Raw genomic sequence first — 20848 nt, 5'->3', positions numbered from 1 at the left:
CTGAGAACTGGAGTGATATGTTCTACTTTCTTGGTCTTAGTGAGGACTCTGAGTGAGTTGCAGCTGTCTGAGGGATTTTTTACAGAGACCTGTGAAAACGCCATTACAGTAGTCAAGCCCACTAAAAATAAATGCATGGACGAGCCTTTCTAGATCTTGCCGAGACATAAGCTCTTTAACCCTCGCTATATTTTTAAGATGGTAGTAGGCTGACTTTGTAATTGTCTTAATGTGGCAGTTAAAATTTAAGTTGGAGTCCATCACAACACCAAGGTTTCTGGCTTGGTTTGTGGTCTGTAATGACAGGGATTCTAAGTGAGCACTGACTTTTAATCCTTCTTTTCTGGCACAAATAACAATTATTTCAGTTTTCCCTTTGTTTAATGAGGAAATTAAACAGAGGAAAGCAGAAGAATCTATATTAGATCCTCAGCTGTTTTTCATCTACATCAATTACTCACAGGAAAGGACAGAACTGAAACAACTAAATCAGATTTGCAAATTAGCAATATTGAAGTAAGTAGCAAACAAAAGGATATTAACAGATTGAACAAGTAGGAAACAAATGAGAAACAGAGTACACGTGGGAAAAGTTGAGACTACTCATTTTAGTAGATGGAATGGATAAGATATGGTGACCTCTGTATCGCACTTGATGTTTGTATACACACACACATATATATATCACACACATTCTAAACCCACAACCTTAGATGGTCTCACATTTTCCATTTGGTTACTAATTACCAAATTACTTTTGAAACCAATATTGAAATTAAAATGGGGTTAGTTACTCTACTATAACATTATACATCACAATTTCAAATTGACAATTTCAAAAATATTGAAGTTAATGTCTTCTTTAGGATCAATTTATCAACTGAAGTTAATTGAAGTGAATCTGTGGAAGTCATTGCCACAGACAGTTGTGGAGGCCACGTCATTAGGTGTATTTAAAGTGGAAGTTGATAAGTTCTTTATTAGTAAGGGTATCAAAGGTTACAGGGAGCAGGCAGAAGAATGGAGTTGAGTGAGATAATAAATCAGTCATGAATGAATGATGGACTACACTCGATTGGCTGATTGGCCTAATTCTGCTCCTATGTTGTATGGTCTTATGGCCTTCATATAAATGGTAGTGATTACAGAAAATCATGGATGCAATTGAGGATTTGTTGTCAATCAACAGTGAATGCCTAATCATGGATGCCCATTGGGAAACTATCTTGTTAGGATCTAAAACATACCTTACTGAAAGCTTTAGGTTACAAGTCATGCACAACTTCATTGATCGTTTTCTTATTTATCCATTCTAGTTGATTAGGTGTCCATTGCTTTGACTTTAAACGGAGAAGCACATCTGTGTCTGAGAATTTTAATGGAGGTTTCTAGCAGAGAATGCAAAACTGTCACCTGCAGGAATTGCTGTGCACCCACCCTGGCAGCTGGCAGAGTGGGGTGGGGTGTTGAGAATGGGTGGTGCTGTGGATCAGCTATATTTGCTGAAGCTCATTTTAAAGTATTAACTCATTGTACAAGTCAATTTCTGAATATGATTTAATTGTAGCTGCAGTCAAAATGGTGGGTTCCAGAACTACCAGTGAAATAAAAGTACATCAAAATATTGCAGGAGCACACATCAGCTGGAGCAAAAGGAAAGGGAGCCGGAACTGCAGAAATATCTCGCAGGTAACGTAATCCTGAGCAACAGGGACAGAAGCAGCACTTTACCCAATATTTCTAAAACCAATCAAAAATCACTTTTAAAAACATGACTGAACTAGGCTTCTTCTGAACATGTTTGCAACTAAAACATCTCAGAACTTACATCACCAGACCCTGTGCTGACAGTATATATACCCACATAGTTCACTTTGCTCACGTGCAGACCTTTGGTCAATACAAGGGGTTCCCAACCTTTTTTTATGCCACGGATCTCTACCGTTAACCAACGGGTCCATGGTCCGCAGGTTGGGAACCCCTGGTCTACAGATTTCCCTGGATTTGCACAACCTTGAGAAAGATAACTGCAAAATATTTCAGCTGTTATGGAGACAACTGGATTATATGCTGCCTCAGAATTCGTAACGTTTTCATTCCATGACATTCCTAATATGACACTAATCAAACTCCAATTGTAAATTACTCAATTTCAGTGGCAGCACAAATACACCAATATACAAATTCATCAAATGTATGTTGGAGACATCATATCCATTTCTGCTTACTGACAGCCAAGCACTCCCAGCCTTTTTTGTCCCCATTTCATGGTGTCATTATTTGAATATTTCACTTAACAAAAAAACATGAATACTAACAGCGTGCTTTTTATCAATACAATGTACAAATTAAACCTGGAAAGAAGATAGGCTGCTGAGTTCCTCCAGCATTTTGTGTGTGTTGCTTGGACTGCAGATTTTCTCTTGTTTGTGAAAGAAATGAACTGCCCATTTTACATTCATTACCTCATGTAAGACCTCCTCTGAAACCAATTTGGCAATTTTTAGTCGCCTCATTCAGCAATCATTTATAGTAAAATAAAATTTTATATTCAAATTTTTTTTTAATGTTCTAACAAAATAATCTCTAAAATTGTGGCACTGACGCCAATGATCATCGAGTGCTTTGAAAGGCTGGTAAATCTATTCCTGCCACATTGGACATTCACCAATATGCTTACCGACAGAGCCGCTCTAAGACAGATGCCATAGCACTTGGACCTGCCACATCTAGACTTAAGTCAGAATGCTGTTTCTGGATTTCAGTTCAACACTATTGTCCCACAGACCTTGGTGAACAAACTCCTACTTCTCAGTCTAAATACACCACTGTGCAAGTGGGTGTCGGACTTCCTAACCAACACACTTCAGATAGCCAGGCTGCACAACCACTCCTTTCCACCCCCCATCATCATCAACGCAGGTACCCACCCCTCCACCCCGCCCCCAGGGCCGTGTGCTGAGCCCATGGCTGTACACTCTGCTCACACATGACTGCATGGCCAAATGCCCACATAATCCCATTGTCAAGTTCACCGATGATTCAAAGGTGCTGGGGCTCATCACCAACAACAATAAGACGACCAGCAGTGAGGAGGTGGAAGAGCTCGAGGGCAGGTGCCAGGCAAATAACTCTTCCTTAATGTCAACAAGACGAAAGGAGTTGGTTATTGACTTCAGAAGAACTTTCACCTCTCACACCCCTCTTTACATCAGCTTCACAGCAGTGGAAACTGCGAGCAGCATCAAACTCCTGGGAGTGCACATGTTGCACAACCACTCATGGTCCCAGGTACATCATCTACAACGAGGAAAGCTCACCACGACTCTACTTTTTGAGAAGGCGGAAAGGAGCAGGACTATGTACATCTATACTCGTGTCATTCTGCAGATGTGCAATAGAGAGCATCCTAACAAACTGCATACCCGCATGGTATGGAAGCTATGGTAGACAGGAAGGTTCTACAATGGGTAGTCAAAATTGCCCAATGCATCACAGGCAACAGCCGACCTGCTATCAAGGACATAAACGCAGAGAAGTGCCCAAAAAGGGCTAGTTACATCCCACCCACCCGGCTCACGGACAGTTTGTTCCACTCCCATCAGGGAGAGGACTACAAAGCATCCGCGCCAGGACCACCAAATTCAAAAACAGTTATGTACGCCAAGCAGTAAGGCTGATCTACACCTCCACCCACTAACCCACCCCTCCACAACCCCCAACTGCTTTATCATTTCCTGTCAGAGTCACTTATGTACAAATGCTCCTGTGCCTAGAGTCATTTTATGGACATGCAATCAATACTTAATGCTATCTTATGTATTTATATTTATTGTGCTTTTCATTATTATTTTGTTCTTTATCTTATGGTGTTTTTTGTGCTATATCAGATCTGGAGTAACAATTATTTTGTTCTTCTTTATGCTAATGTACTGGAAACGATATTAAACAATCTTGAATCTTGAAAAATAAGCTGTTCCAAGCACTCAACCATTTAACCAGCATCTTTGGCAAAAGGGAAACAGTGTCTGAAACCTACATCCAGAATTAGATACAATTTTTGCCACAAAATCCTGTCCAATTCTCTGCATTTTTACAGTATTTTCTGACACCCAAGATTAACCCTTATCTTTAATTACCGATTTTAAAAATAAGTTTAACTTCAGAGAAAGCGTCTTTACTGGGGGTACAAAATATATTTGCATTGATGGCAATTGAAATATGTGATGCAATCACTTCCAAAAAGTTAGAGTATATGCATAATCTGTTTGTAAACTTAATATAATCAATATCATTGCTGCGACTTGCTTATTAGAATGAATAGACTGATCAGAATATTGATCAGCAACAAGTCTGGCAGACTAGACACTTCTATAAACTGCAAAGGGTAGAGAAACCTGGATTCTCACAGTCTAAATTTATAAGCGGTCTGTGACAATGAAACTGCTGCAGTGAACGCACAGCAAATCAGCATACTACAAATTTGTCAAGCTGTTGAAAATAGCAAACACTAATACATTTTCTGAGAAATAAAAAACACCATGGAAACTAACCTTGAAAACATACTTGCATCAAATCACGTTCTTTAAATAAATTTAACATTAAAATGCTCTTCAAATTACGTTAAGTGTTTCATGAAAGTTAACTTGCTGAACTAAAAGAGGAACAATGCAATTTATAGTTCCTGAAGCTAAAGGCAATCTTAAATGGTTGAAATGTTGCTGTACAAGTTCACAGGGAAGGTGCAAATAGATTCTGGAACTTGCAAGGTTGTAACTTACAGAACTAATTGACGCCTAAAGAGCAACATATCCAACATTAAACATGTGGTTAATGCAGCTTCCTGATTTGAAATAAATGCCAATGACAAAATAATCCTGCTAATACAGCTCCCCTGAAGATAACATAACAAGATTTAAACTTGCTGTAATAAAGTAACTTTATCATATTTATAACAAACTCAAGCAACTTAAGTACACAAAGCAGCTTAAGATAATTTAATACTATTTGCTGCGGCAATAAGCAAAATAGGATGCTGAGGTACAGAAGATAGCAGGAAGATGATTAACCCTGAAATAGCTGGTACTGAGAAAGGCCTTGAAGAATTAAAGCAATGAAGGAATAATAAATAAGCAGAGATAATTAACTCCTGTGCCATTTGGAGTCTACTTATTAAGGATAGAGAGATATGGCTGTAACATGTCTCCACTGGTATAAAAAGACCACTGAAGTTCATAATTAAGATTCATATATAAATCAACAATGCCTGCAGAAAATAAATCAAAGAATTCCATCATCAAGTGAAAGGAATAAAACCAGAAAAAAGGTGGTAATCTACAAAGAAAACTCATACAATGAAAATTGAAAAGACTTGGCAAAACTTGCATTGTACAGGACATTCCCAAGTAAAGAATACACACATCATGGAAATCCCAACCTTCAAATTACCTTTATGCACAGCTGAGAGGTAGAATCTAGGGAATGTTAATGCAAAAATAGCGAGAATAATAAAAACAAAGGAATTAATGTAGAATGTAATGTAGTTGAGCATTCGTCCAGATTTGGTGAACCAAAGGGCTTGTGTTGGCGCTGTATCTCTTCGGAGAATGTGTAAAAAAAGATTTACGAACTAATTCCCAGGATAAGCAAATTTAATAGGAATTGTTCTTTCTGATAAGTGTAAAAGGATAGAGCCATCAAATGAATAGGCAGTTCCTTGGGATCAAGGCTGACTTACTACCACTCTGGTGGCTGACTAAGAAGAAAATCTAGAGATCAGGTCTCTTCCACAGGCAGGTAGGTGGTCTGCTGCTCAGAGGATTCTGGGGTCAAGGTCTATTTCAAAACTTGAGCATAATAATCCAGACTGACACTGAGGAAGTGTTACAGTGATAGAGGTCCTTCGTTTTGATGAGACTAACATCCAGTCTGCTCTCTCAGGAGAACATAAAACACTACCACCACCACAACCATCTCAAGAGGTGTTCTTACCAATGTTCTACATCTCATTTAGCAACATCAAAAAGTATTGTGTCAGCTGTTTGTGGGGGCATGGGGCATGCAAATTAGATGCTGCATTTCCTACATTACTACAATGACAACTTTTCAAAGCGCTGCAGTGGCTGTAAATTATCTATATTAGTGCACTTTAATTTCCTCACTGGAAACAAAAATCCATTCAGGTAGCAAAAATCAAATTGCATCGAAGTGAGATGTGTGTATCATTTTATGGATGCAAAGCATTTATCCAAGTTAATTGCACTGAAACACTAACAAAAATACAAAAAAGATGAATATATAGCTAGCACAAAAAATGCTGGTGAACGCAGCAGGCCAGGCAGCACCTACAGGAAGAGGTACAGTCAATGTTTCGAGCCGAGACCCTTCGTCAGGACTAACTGAAGGAAGAGCTAGTAAGAGATTTGAAAGTGGGACAGGGAGGGGGAGATCCGAAATGATAGGAGAAGACAGGAGGGGAAGGGATGGAGCCAAGAGCTGGAAAGTTGATTGGCAAAAGGGATACAAAGCTGGAGAAGAGAGAGGATCATTGGACGGGAGGGCCTAGGGAGAAAGAAAGTGGGAGGGGAGCCCAGAGGATGGGCAAGGAGGTATAGTGACAGGGACAGAGGGAGGAAAAAGAGAGAAAAGATAAATAAATAAATAAATAAATAAATAAATAAGAGATGGGGTATGAAGGGGAGGTGGGGCATTAACGGAAGTTAGAGAAGTCAATGTTCATGCCATCAGATTGGAGGCTACCCAGACGGAATATAAGGTGTTGTTCCTCCAACCTGAGTGTGGCTTCATCTTGCCAGTAGAGGAGGCCGTGGATAGACATATCAGAATGGGAATGGGACGTGGAGTTAAAATGTGTGGTCACTGGGAGATCCTGCTTTCTCTGGTGGACAGAGCGTAGGTATTCAGCGAAACGGTTTTCCAGCCTGCGTCCAGTTTTGCCAATATATAGAAGGCCGCATTGGGATCACCGGATGCAGTATATCACCCCAGCCGACTTACAGGTGACGGTCTGTCCACCAGAGAAAGCAGGATCTCCCAGTGGCCACACATTTTAATTCCATGTCCCATTCCCATTCTGATATGTCTATCCATGGCCTCCTCTACTGTAAAGATGAAGCCACACTCAGGTTGGAGGAACAGCACCTTATATTCCGTCTGGGTAGCCTCCAACCTGATGGCATGAACATTGACTTCTCTAACTTCCATTAATGCCCCACCTCCCCTTCTTACCCCATCTGTTATTTAATTTATTTATTATTACTATTATTATTTTTCTTTTCCCTTTTTTTCTCTCTTTTTTCTCCCTCTGTCCCTCTCACTATTACTCCTTGCCCATCCTCTGGGCTTCCCCCCCCTCCCTTTCTTTCTCCCTAGGCCTCTCGTCCCATGATCCTCTCTCTTCTCCAGCCTTGTATCCCTTTTGCCAATCAACTTTCCAGCTCTTAGCTCCATCCCTCCCCCTCCTGTCATCTCCTATCATTTCAGATCTCCCCCTCCCACTTTCATATCTCTTCTTTCAGTTAGCCCTGACGAAGGGTCTCAGCCTGAAACGTCGACCCTACCTCTTCCTATAGATGCTGCCTGGCCTGCTGCGTTCACCAGCATTTTTTGCGTGTGTTGCTTGAATTTCCAGCATCTGCAGATTTCCTCGTGTTTGCATCAATATATAACTAATTTACCAGACCTGTTAAAGTATGAAGCGTCTAACACTTAAAAGATCCAACTATCAATAATTCATATTAAGCAAATTAACTAAAACAGCATAAATTAAAATTGAAATAGGAAAATAATTCAAAGGAGTCAATTTTAAAATTATAATGAATTAAAAGGCTATATTTCCAAGAAATACTTTACACAATTCAGTAAAATTAGAGACATAACAGTGACTGCAGTTGCAGGAAACTGGAGCTAAACAACAAAATATTAGAGGAGCTCTGTGGGTCAGGCAGCCTCTGTGGAAGGGATGATTGACATTTTGGGTCAAGACCTTGTATCAGTGCAATAAAAGGCATGTAGGAGTATCATGAATAACACAAAGAGAACTAGGATGCAACGAGAAATCCTATCCAAGCACAAACATACTGTATACCCTGATTACACAGAAATGATTACTTTGTAACATATAAAGATTAAAACCAGTTCCAAATTCAAATTTTAAGAAGAAATGTAGGACCAAATTTCAGCACACTGTTATAGAGAAAGTATGGCAAGTCAAGCTGATCAAAAAGTGTAGCGTTTATTTCAGAGTTCAATCAGAAATATAGTTTGACCAAAAATATTACAAATATTAGTCACTCAGAATAGATGCTTGTAAAAGGTACAAATGTCAAAAAACTAAAATCATAACTATCAATAAATTGCCCACCATTAACTTAGATCAAAAGCCAAACAAAATAAATCCAATTTTGATTATTGCACCATTATTAAAAATTCACATATTCTGAGGATACAAGCAAATAAAAAGCAGAACTTTGTTGAGTTAAAAACTGCATCAACTATTTTGGAGCACCACTAAAGTAGCATTTCCCCTCCTAGAATTGAGCTATACTTCCTTATAAATATCTGACAATTTAAAAAATGCCTAACAAAGTGCATTCACCTTTTGCAAGTTTAGTGTTTGTGCCAGCTCAAAAATGTTAGGTGGCTACTTCTTCAGGCTGGAGACCAAGAACCAAGTGCCTGGTCTCAAGATAAGCAACCAGCTATTTAAAGACATATGGTAGGAATTTCTTCAGTAAGGGAGGGAAGGGTTATAGATGGTCTATTGCTGAAAATATTCAAGACCAAGATATTGGACAGTAAGGAAATCAAGATACATTGGGATTGAGTGAAAAAGAGGACCTTAGGCACTAAATGAGCCATGCTATTAAGTAGCAGAACAGTGTTATGGAACTATATTCCTAGTATTTCTTACGTCCTTAACTGCAATGCAAATCAGGTTCAAAGGTCTAGACTGACTCAAAAACAAAGTGCAAAGGTGAATTGGAGGCTCAATGCCTGCAAGTTTGGAACCATGGTCTGGAGATCAAAGGCCCAGAGGCAGATGTCTGCAAGCTTTGAGCCATGGTCTGGAGGTCAAAGGTCCAGGGGCAGCCTGTCCTGGAGTTGGAGACCTATCTGTGTGTGGCTGGGGTGGGCAGGTGGAAAAGGGGTTTGCTTTGTTGCTGCTGCTTGTTATATGCTGGCTGCATGTTGTTCTGCTGATATTGTGGGCACGCTATTTTGGTACCAGTACATCCTCACTTCAAGATGGCACCAAGCTAAAGCTTCCGTTCAGGCTGTGGTTCAGACTTTGTATTTTTTTAGGTTTGGAGACAGAGGGAGGAGTTGGGAGTCAGGGTAGAGTTGAGAGACAGGGATGTCGGGGCGTTAGAGGTCCAGGCCTTCACTCTATATTGGAAGGCCACCGACGTGGACATGAGACGAAGAACATCCATGGTCAGATGTCAGACAGACAGCAATGAAGCTGAAGGCTGGTGGCCCTCAGATTAGGGAGTCACTGGCTTGTTCCAGGATCGGAGTTCAGTGTGGCCAAGAGGTACAAGTGACATTGACCTTCTAGATACATGAGTCAGCAGAGACACATGAACAAGGCCTCGTGTTTGGGGTCCCATGCATTGCTGAGTCTGGTGCATGATGTCTGGAGTTTGGAGACCTCATCTGGGGTCCTTGTTCATCAGCACTTCCTGGGGTCGCTACTAATGATCAAAGGCCAAAGGTCAATCAGAAGTCGAGGCTCAATGGCCAGGGCCTTGGGTCTGCAAGAGCACTGGGGAGGTCAAAGGCCCAATGTTTGCTAGTATGAGTGTGATGATGGCTGAAGATGGACTGTCCTGGGGGTGGAGCACTGTCTGCAGGTGCATGGCTGGGTGAGAGGAAAAAATTGAGCTTGTTTTGATGTTTTGTTGATGTTGTTGTCGTTGCTTGTGCTGCTCTGAGAACATGGCAGCCATGCTATGTGTGGCGAACGTGTGGCGACATTTGCGGGCTGGCCCCAACACATCTTCAGGTTGTGTCAGTTGCTAACGCAAAAAGCGCATTTATGTTTCAGTGCACATATGATTCACAAATGAATCTAAATCACTCACACAATTTCTCTTTACTTTCTAGAGAACTCTGCCATTTCATGAGCCTGACAAAGTCAGCTATGCGCTTTCTGTAAGTCAAACTGATTAAAGGGAGCTGCTTTCCATTCCTGAATGACATTAAGCAAAGATTTTCTTTAGATAGGAGAAGCTGAACAACGATGAAGAATTAGATAAAATACAAATCATTAATTATGGTTGTGTACCAGTTATGGAGTAATGGTTGCAAGGATGTTAGAACTGAATTTCTGTACAGGCACAATTTGATCTGCAAATGGTTGCACTGATATTTTACTCAGGATTAAACTGATTTTCAGTTTATAGCAGTGGAAAAAAGACTTGCAATATGGCTTTGAATCTTTAAGTACTTGCTTTGCCACCCTTTGCTGCCTCCAGTTCATTCCTGTCAAGTGCTACTGCATGAAATGCCTAGATAGAGTGTACGTGAAGATGTCTTCAAAAGTGACAGAGTCTAAGACCAGAGGGCACAGCCTCTGAATAGAAGGATGCCCCTTTACAACACAGATGAGGAGAATTTTTTTTTAGCCAAAGGGTAGTGAATCTGTGGAATTCATTGCCACAGACTGCCATGGAGGCCAAGTCATTGGACATATTTAACACTGAGGTTGATAGGTTCTGGATTGATAAGGGTGTCAATGGTTACAGGGAGAAGGCAGGAGAATGGGGTCATGAGGCCAACGAAATCGTCCAAGAAGCAAACTTGGCAGACCAAATGGCCTAATTCTGCTCCTGTGACTTATGGCCTTTGGTCATATTTCTCCTCCTGTACCAAAACATACCTACTGTTTACAGAACGTATATCTTATTCCAAGGAATTAAGAAACTCAATTCCTTTTGTAAACAGCCATATTCTAAAATCCCCTTCCCACACCCTCTTTACTACCACAAAGCAGAAAGGGAGGCATGGTCTGTCTCTTTAATATTAATTTCACCTGTTCAGACGTTTCATCTGCCACCCGAGCTCCTCCCTCGGTCGATTACAATTCCATCATGACCGATTCTTCTCACGCAAGCAACTGACTTTATCATCCTCTCTGCACTGATTTCCGGGATGTTATATTGTCATTGCGTCTCATGGTGTAAATTCAGTATCATGATCTAATGAGGGTGGGACTCAGCTTCAGCAGAATGAACTCAGGCTAACTCCGCACATTTGTCATTAAGATCGTGCAAAGTATTGCTGCGTTTACTGTTGCTCAACCATAACTTAAACACATCAGTGTTCTACCTGATAAAATCTTTCATCTATAGAACTCTGTTTTTCATGTTGTTCAGAAAAAGGTGCCTGTCATGTTTAGCTGATCAAAGACTTGTTTTTGACTTCCCCTAGACTTTGAAATACTGCAGGGCAATGCCCCAAGGGTGCTCCCTGCCTGACCTGCCGAGTCCCTCCAGTACTTTGTGGCTGTTGCTCAAAATTTCCAGCATCTGCAGAATCTCATGTCCCAGAAGAATGTATCTTTTACCTGCAGTGCAAAACTGAAAAACTTGCAAGTAAGAAAGAAATGTGCCCAGTCCTTTTCCCCCCACCAAAGAATTCTTCCCCCAACAAATCCATTCACTTCCAAACCATGTGACCTTTCCGTCACGTAGTTGTACAGCAGCTACATTGCAACGCCCACCTCTGATTAAGCCAACCAGCCTCTCTATCATTACGGAGGAGGTACAGGAGCCTGAAGACCCACTCTCACCACTTCCTCCCCTCCATGAAAAGATTTCTGAACAGTACGTAAACCTGCGAATACCTCATTTTTAAAAATTTTACTGCACTACATATTTTTGTAATTTATCAATTTTTGTGTCTTTTCACTGTCCTGCTGCCACAAAACAATAAATTTCACATCATATATCAGTGATCAAAGGTTCAAAGGTTAATTTTATTATCAAACACTTACGCAGAATACAACTCTGAGATTCGTCTTCTCCAGATAGCCATAAAGTACAGAAAAACCATAGAATAGCTGAAAGAAAAAACACCTGATTCTAATTCTGAGTCTGATACAACCCACACACTAAACTGCTGTGTTCCAAACCCTAACCCCACTTCCAGATACGCTCTCCCCCAACGACAGACCAAGCCTAGCCTCAGGAGAAAGGTACAGGGCAGTACATGTCTTCTTTTATCAAAGAAAGCAGAGTAGCAGTAAGTTGTAACAGACACTCATGATCAAACATATTGCTGACCCTATTTCAGTCACCCTGCAGGGTGATGTGGATTTTCTACATACATGTTTGCCAGGACTGTCTGCACAGATTTTAGAGTCAAGCACATCTAGAGAAATGGCAGAGGTGATATGATCACAGTTCCTGGGGTAATTCCTTTATCAGTAGAATATAGTTTTGTTTGTCATAATATCCTGGGTTTATATTTTCTTACACATTTATGGGTTGAGAAAAAGGTGAAGCTGTACCTAGAAAAGTGCGGATGATCTATAATACATGTAATTATTACAAGGAATAGTAAACAGGTCATCAGAGATGGTTATAATGAATTTCCACAGAATATTCATTCAATGCATATAACAATGCTGCAATACATTTCCAGCAAATATTCAGGACTGTAGCTGAAACATTCAATGCTTTTCATATGCTGATGAACTCTGTGTCATTTCCAGTATGTTTTACTTCTGAAAATATAGTCTATATGTACCACACCCATTTTGCTCAACCAAATGACGCACACTCAACAATTTGACTGCTGTACTGAACTGCTTAAAAACTTCTTTAAATTAATAAATTAATGTTGTCTAAATGGGAGGCTTGTTTTGGAACAACACTCCTTTGTGGTTGCCATAGCATTAAATGTTAGATATTTGTTCCCAAGAAAAACATGTTCACAGTGACCTATTTTAAGCAGTTTTTTTCAAAGAAAGACTAATAACAATTTATACTGTAAATTATCATACACATTTTACATCACAATAAGGTACTCTGAGAGTTGGCCTCTAAAGCAAGACATCATCTTTATAGTTTGTCATAGATTGGTGTTGAACATGGGAAGAGTACAAAGTAGAAGAAAATTCCCATCATGACCATAACCAAGGCAATGTGGCTGTTTTTTGTTGGGGGGGCGTTGAGAGAGCTTGTTCTAATTCCAATCATAGTCTTCGTGTCAGAGACAAGGTGGACTAGAGCAGGTCAAAGTTGAGGAATAATTGATTACCATGGAGATGTTAGTTCCTGAGCCATACTGGGGTCCAACAGATGTCCAGCAATTTGTCTTTTGGGTTGAGATATGTGAACCCCACAGAATAAAGTCAATGGGGTATCCTGAACCTCTTAAGTTAATATCAATATTCTTGAATTTTTTTAAAAATTCAGTTTACTTTGTAAAAGCAAAGAGGTTTCCCCCAAGGAATGTGAAATTTATGCATCAATAGTAGTGCCTTCACCTGCCATATCCACAACAATTTCACTCTGTATACTCAGGTGAGGTCAGCAATGCAGGGTACCAGGAGTCTTACTCACAGATAACTGCTGTAATTATGTTATCTAGCAATTTTATTGCAAAGTGTTCCACTCTCTACCCCAGGGGTTCCCAACAAGGGGTCCACAGATCCTTCGGTTAATGGTAAGGCTCCATGGCATAAAAAAAAACTGGGAACCCCTGAACTACACCCATCAAGGCTCGCAATTCCACTTTTAAAAAAAATAAGATGCCATGCCAGTCCAACATACGGTCCTCACCCCCCAGTCAACTAATAGAAATTCTGGAAAGATAATGGGCAAACTAGGACCCAACTATTTTGAGTACCTCTTATTTTTTCTTCTCCACTTATCTCATTTACTTGGAAAAGACTGAATGAAAAGATGTTAGCCATCATCTTATGTTCTTCATTGCCATTCTTCAAATATAGCCCTACATAATTCACATTATTAGTCTATTCAATTGCAAGGAACAATCACAGTTCAATCCCATTTTGTCTTAGCCATACACACAATTTTGCCAAGGGGGAGAAAACACTTGAACCATTTTGCTTCTTAGCAATGGTGCTGTCAGAATAACACATACAAAATTTTGGAGGAACTCAGTAGGTCAGGCTGTATCAATAGAGAGAAACAGAGTTGACGTTTGGGTCCAAGCCTCTTCAACGCGATTCTGGTGCTGTCAGTAGTAGTTCTGTTGCTACTGTGATATAGATCAGTAGTAAAGTTTCCAACTTAGCTCTCAAACTGAAAATGCTCAATACTTTTCTCAAAAACAATAGAACAACTGAAAAAGACCATCTTGATACAACCTAGTTTACAAAACCTGGAGAAATACAATGTATTAGGCACACAGAATAGTCTAACTAGCAGTTGTATGTTTCATGGATATAATTGGCAAGTTTAAAATCCTCTATCTAGAATAAAGGTTGACTTCAATAAGCCAGCAGAAAACCATTGATGAAGCTAGTCAAGTTACCAGATCAGAATATACATAACTAGCAAATTCATTCAGATAATTTTCTGAGTTTAGATAGATCTTACTACCTGAATTGGATACTTTTCAAGTGTAATCCCCAGAATCACAAATAACTTACTTTCAAATTCATCGCTTGGCTTCCATTACGTGCACAACAAACCCAAACGTTTGGTATGAAGGCAGATGCCCAATTTACAGTACCAAATCTGTAGTCCTGCTACTCTCATCTCTGTGTTTAAAGATGTGAGTGGAAATTCAAAGCCCTGACACGTTGTTTGTCACGTTACCATGGTGTATAAACAAGAATTATCATACCTGCCAAACTTGATATGCCAGAAAGAATCCCAGTCTGTCGAGCCCTAGGCATGTCACATTAAAAGGCATAAACAATTACACCAGTAGCAGTAATGGGCATAAACCCAGTAAAATCATCCAGAAAACAAAATAATGCTAAATTACTCAGACTAAAGAAAAGGAATTGGGGCGTCAGTAGACGAGTAATATCTCAGGTCTTTCAATTTCTGATAAAAGAGCAAAGAACCAGAAAGATTAACCCTGCCAGTACCTTCACAGATGCAGCCTGTCCAGCTGAATGCTTCGAGCATTTGCTGTTTCTAAATAGGATCAGTTGGGTCACTAAAGGATAACATCATGCAACAGCTTATACTGAAATATATAGGGAAAATTGTTTCAACAATTTATACAGGAAAAAAAACAGTCACTTCACTGCCCAGAAGACATCACCAGTCATGAATTCTGTCAATATAATGAACAAAATGCTTTATAGACAAAAATATGAGAGTTGTTAATCTTTCAAACAGTTAATGATAATAATACTATGGGCATTAAAGCTGTTCTACAATTGCAGCTCAATCTTTCAAAACAAATTGTTACTTTTCTGCTAATAATATCAAGTGAAAAATGGACATTTAGGATCGGTACTTTCTCTGAAAAAGAACACACATCGAACAGAAATCACCGAGGCTGGAGTTCTCAAAGCTTTTACTGAAAGAGTGAAATTTCATTTTACTCTAGAATTCTATCAACCAAAACATAACAGCGCAATTGACAAAGATTAGGTCATATTTTTTGTTTCTGGAGTCTGAGGGGGTTACAGGAGAGCCCTTTTTTGTCCCCTAAGTACTTGGATCGGAAGAGGTTCTATGAGCACTTTAGCACAGGAAATTTCTCAAGTTGCTCAAATGAATAAACAGGGAGAAAAATATGAAAACATTAAAAGGTAAATATATCTAGTTTTACAATATCTTACTTTAACATAGGTCAAGCTAGAGTTTGCCTTCCTCTCATTACAACTTTAATTCTGTAACTGGATCTACTTACTCCTTAATCACACAGCAGCTGCTGAAAATATCAAGTGCATCCAAGAAGATATACCAACTGCAGTAAGGATTCATTGAATGTGAATTTTTTTTAAATGATGGGAGTTAAACACATTTCATCAAACTATTGTCATTACTTGTCTTATCCAATGTGGTTAAGAACACTGCCCAGACTCAGTGGCACCATTTCAACAACATTAAGAGTCAACATGAATCACTTGAAAACTTTGAACCAAGCAAGAGACTGACTTTTAAAAAAGTTTCTCAGTTTCAGGTAATTATAACAGCCGGCTATGAGTAATTCAGACCTGCTGTTAAAGAATAAATTACTTTAAACAACCAGAATACAATGAAAGAAACAAAGCCTTTCCCAAGTCTTGTTTCATATTTTGTAAATACGTGGATTTTAATAAGAACGGGAGAAGAGAGGCAATAATGATAATAGCCTGATGTTCCCAATAAAACTGACACAGATGATAGACACTTTTAATGGACTGCGAGAATTCAAAGAAAATATTAAGTTGCAAATAAAAGATGGGAATAGCATTGATTATTGAGGTATATCTAACACAAGAATAATTATTGTTGTAAGACTGTCATCCTTTGCCATCTATTATGATGGAATATTGAGTGGATAAAATCATTTATAAAATAAACCTCAGTAGAATGAAGGATGAACAATACTCTCCGCCCATTCTTCGAGGTTGGATGTCAATTCAGCTGGGATAAAGACCTTCAATAAATTACAGCTATCTCATGCTCACTTGCAGCTTGACATAGACAAACGAAAGTTAAATCAGTTTTTAACAATGAATAGACACACTTATATAGAGCTATTGAACAGTGAACTAATTCTCAAAAATATTTCGAGAAAGCGACCAAAGAAAAACTAACAAAGTGCTTGCACACAGAAGGAAGTGACTTATCTGAATCTCTGAGATAAGAACTGGCCACTGCTAGTTCACAAAAAAGTTGACACAATTATCAGAGTCTGAAAATGTAAAATCATTACTGATCATTCAATACTATCTACATGTCTACCTAACTTTACCACAGTATTAATCCACTTCAGTTTTTGTGAAAGGCAAACCTTTGCAGCACAAAAATACCTCAGTTGTAAGTCTTTCATGGTACACTACAATGCAAACTGTGCACCGAAATTTGCATGTTGTGGCCAGTGGCTATAATAAGCCTTGACTTTACATGTTGCTCACTCTACAAAAAAAGTTTTAAAAAACTAGTTTAGATGGAGATGGACAATTATGAGAACTGATCTTCCCAACAATTCTTGTTGCAAGATCACTCACCACAACTTGGTTTTGCCATTCTGGAACAAAAATCTTTCTATTCCATTGGAGTGGATCATCCCACTGCCTCAGCATGAGATATGCCCAGTACAGAGTATCTAAACAAAATACCAAGAAGGTCAATTTGTCAAACTACATGAACAGCAATGACAACAAACTCAGAAAGTAAAATCTAAACATTACGATATCCTCCTAACAGATGCGGGAAAAAAACACGCAAAAAGATCCAATTGAGGCCAATGTATGGATGCATATAAAGCATTAAACTGATTCAGACACATCTGAATAACAACATACTTGCTCCTTACTCTGCTGGAGTTTAGGGCTGCATGAAGATCCTCTATCTCTGTCTGTCCTTGGCTACCGTAGCCCAGGTGTGGTTCAGGCTTTTCAGTTTTGCCTCTATGTACAGCACCAAGTTGTTATTGATCTCCCATGTTTCCTCTGCCCTTCAGGGGGCTGGTGAAGTGCTGTCTTGATGGAGTTGGCCTCTCTTCTCATCACATAGCTAGTCCATCTCCAACACTTCCTCATGATAACTGTGGCCTTGTCCTCTTGACGACACTGAAGTGGTAGGGCATGGTTGGAGATCTTTCTTATCCGGAAGATACGGAGGATCTTCCAGAGACTCGTGGTGTGAAATGATGAAAGCTGGACATGGTCACTCTCTGTCATGCGCCAGCATTCTGACCCACACAAGGGTGTGGGCCCAACACTGCTCTGGTACAGCTTCACTTTGGTGTGTGCACTGTACTTGGTTGATCCTCATATGTTGCTCATTGTTCTGAAGATGTTTCTAGCTTTGCTGAGTCCACACAGGATGTCATTCTTGGTCCCACCACCCTGCCGAATGGTGCTGCCCAGATAGGTGAATCTGCAGGTACCGGGTAAGTTGACGCCGTATGCCCTGATGGCGGGAGGAGACTCTACACTGTGGGTCATGGCCTCAGTCTTTCCCTGGCTAACTCTGAGTTGAACCTGTCCACCAAAGATACACAGGCACCAAGTTTTCTCTTGTATGTGTTGATGTGTATATGATAGTCATGTGAGGTCATCTGCAAACTCAAGGTTTTCCAAAGTAGAAGACAGAGTCCACCAAATGCCTCTATGCTCACCTGAATCCTACCGAAGGATTTCGGCCCTAAACGTCGGCTGTACTTTTCTCCATAGATGCTGCCTGGCCTGCTGAGTTCCTCCAGCATTTTGTGTGTGTTACTTGGATTTCCAGCATCTGCAGATTTTCTCTTGTTTCGGCTCATCTTTCATTGTTTGCTTCATAACCCAGTCAACTGCCAGGTTAAATAATATCACCGACATCACACTGCCTTGCCCGACTCTGGTCTTGACTTCCAAGCTCAGGTTGCTGTCACTAACTGTGCTGGTGAAGTTGGCACAGAAACTCTGGATGAGCTGGACAATTTTGAAGTAATCCTGTATGATCTGAGAATTCACCAGAAGCTCTCCCTGTGGATGCTATCAAAAGCCTTTTCAAAGTCCACAAAATTTATATGGAGTAGTTTCTGCCCCTCTGTGCACTGTTCTATGATGTTATGCAGCATGAAGATCTGGCCGACACAGCCTCTGTTCTTCCTGAAGCCAGATTGCTCAGTCCTCAAGCACACATTGGCAGCATCCGTAATCTGCTGGACAATGACTTTGGCGAGATCCTTGCTGGGCATTGACAAAAGTGTGATGCCATGCCAGTTGTTACAATCACAGCACTCCTTTCTTGGGGATCCGAACAATGACTCCCTTTGTCCAGTTCTTGGGTACTTGTCCCCATTCCCAGTTATAGTAAACAGTGGTTGCATGATGGCTGTCGCAACTTTTGATTCAGCTTTGGACAGTTCAGCATTCAAATTGTCGTGTCCTGGAGATTTGCTGCTGTTTAGTTATTTAATCGCTTCTTTCTTAGGTGGATCTGTGTTGATGTTGAAGTCCTCTGCTGCCTCTTGCATGTCAGGATCTTCATCTGGTGATGGTCTATTCAGTAATTCTCCGAAATACTCTGTCTATTGTGCTTCTTGCTCTTTCTCAGTTGTCTAAAGCAGACTGTCCTCATCTTTCACGGGACCACTGGTTCCGGCCTGGAACATTTTGCATACGAAATTTCAAATCTTGTATATACTTCCCTGGTCACATCAACTGGCTGCTTCTTCTGCCGGCACTGCAAGGTCTTTCATGTAGACTCTCTTATCCTTTCTTACAAGTCTCTTCACTTTCTGGTTAGCTTCAGTGCATGCTGGTTGAAGTTTCACTTTAAGTCGTGTTGATTTTGCACCTGGCCCTTTCCCCTTAATTTTCCATCTTTCTTCTAAGGCTGTCCATGTTTCCTATCTATCCATTCTTCGTTCTTCTTTCCATTTCTGTATCCCAGACAAGCCTCGCCGTTCTCATTGAAGACCAAGGCAATCCGTTTCCACTCTGTGTCAATCTTGTCTACTAACACATCTTTGTCAAGGTCTTCCAAGGCCTGATATCAGTTTCTAAGCTGAATGGTGAAGGCAGATCTCACACTGACACCCTTGAGCTTCTTAGCATTAAAATGTAGTGCTACCGAGATGCTGTTGTGGTTTGGAGACTTGTGTGCCTCAGTGACCCAGATAGCTATGCTAGTTGCAGTCAGAGCCTTATGTTTTGGCTCTTGGTAAGGTCAACCACACCAAACAGGTGAAAAGTGTTTTACAAATAGAGCAAAAGTGGTTCACAAGTCGTCCAGGTTCAGGGGTTCAGCTCAGGGCTAACAACCCTGACTGGTCAAACAAAACTGTTACAGAAACAACTATGAAGAATCCGCCAACATCTGTGTGTGACTGTATTCCTGAATCTCCACCCAGAACTTGCATGGCGTGAAAACCGAGAAGGAAGCCCCTAACACCACCAAGACCAAGACCAAAACTGTTTCTGGAATGTGTGAACCATATGTAACCCTATCACGCTAGCACAGATAACTTCTGAAATGCATCATTACAGCCTACGTACACTAGGAGTCAGTGAAAGCAGATGGACAGGGTTTGCAGACTAAAAGCAGCAACTGGTGAAACAGTTCTATGCTCAGGAAGGGAAGATAGTCAGCATCATGATGGTGTAGCTGTCATTTTGAAGAAAGGCAATGAGAAGTGCTTGCTGGAGTGGAAACCTATCAACAGTACGCTGATGAGAGTCAGGTGACAGAGAAGTAAGTGAACACGACTGCGATCCGGTGCTATGCTCCAACTAATGATAGTGACATTGAAGAAAGGGACGTCTTCTGCAAACAGGTGCAATCGGTGGTAGAGTTAACACCAGGCCATTGTCGTCATGGGAGATTACTTTACTTTATTGTCACCAAATAATTGATACTAGAGCGTACAATCATCACAGCCATATTTGATTCTGCGCTTCGTGCTTCCTGGAGTACAAATCGATAGTAAATATAATAAAAAATTAAATTATAAATCATAAATAGAAAATAGAAAAGGGAAAACAAGGTAGTGCAAAAAAAGATCTAAATGGCAAAGTGGGAAATAACAACTCACACTTCACCAGGGTCATGAGAATGCATGGATGTGGAACAATGAATAACAATGGTGAAAGACTGATAGAATTCTGTGCCATGAACAATCTGGTCATTGGAGAGAGCCTCATTCCACACCATGAAATCCACAAACTGACATGTTGCTCACCCAATGG

The 20848-nt window shown here is 40.2% G+C and overlaps 1 protein-coding gene across 8 annotated transcripts in view; it reads right to left on the bottom strand.

Annotated features, from left to right (window-relative positions):
- The window catches only part of LOC134356877 (FYVE, RhoGEF and PH domain-containing protein 3-like), a 269626-nt gene that overhangs the window by 131106 nt on the left and 117672 nt on the right, over positions 1-20848 (bottom strand). Inside the window, exon 1 of one of the 8 annotated variants that reach the window (XM_063068104.1) lies at positions 4554-4587. The exons of the other annotated variants lie outside the window; for them this stretch is intronic. Coding sequence (XP_062924174.1) covers positions 4554-4572 — 19 coding nt within the window. The 5' untranslated portion in view covers positions 4573-4587. Of the gene's footprint in view, positions 1-4553; positions 4588-20848 lie in introns of those variants that run through there. 8 annotated transcript variants of the gene reach the window in all.

The sequence above is a fragment of the Mobula hypostoma genome, chromosome 15 (genome assembly GCF_963921235.1).
Source record: "Mobula hypostoma chromosome 15, sMobHyp1.1, whole genome shotgun sequence".
NCBI lineage: Eukaryota > Metazoa > Chordata > Chondrichthyes > Myliobatiformes > Myliobatidae > Mobula > Mobula hypostoma.
The sequence above is the reverse complement of the archived record's forward strand: the minus strand, read 5'-3'. Positions and strand labels throughout refer to the sequence as shown.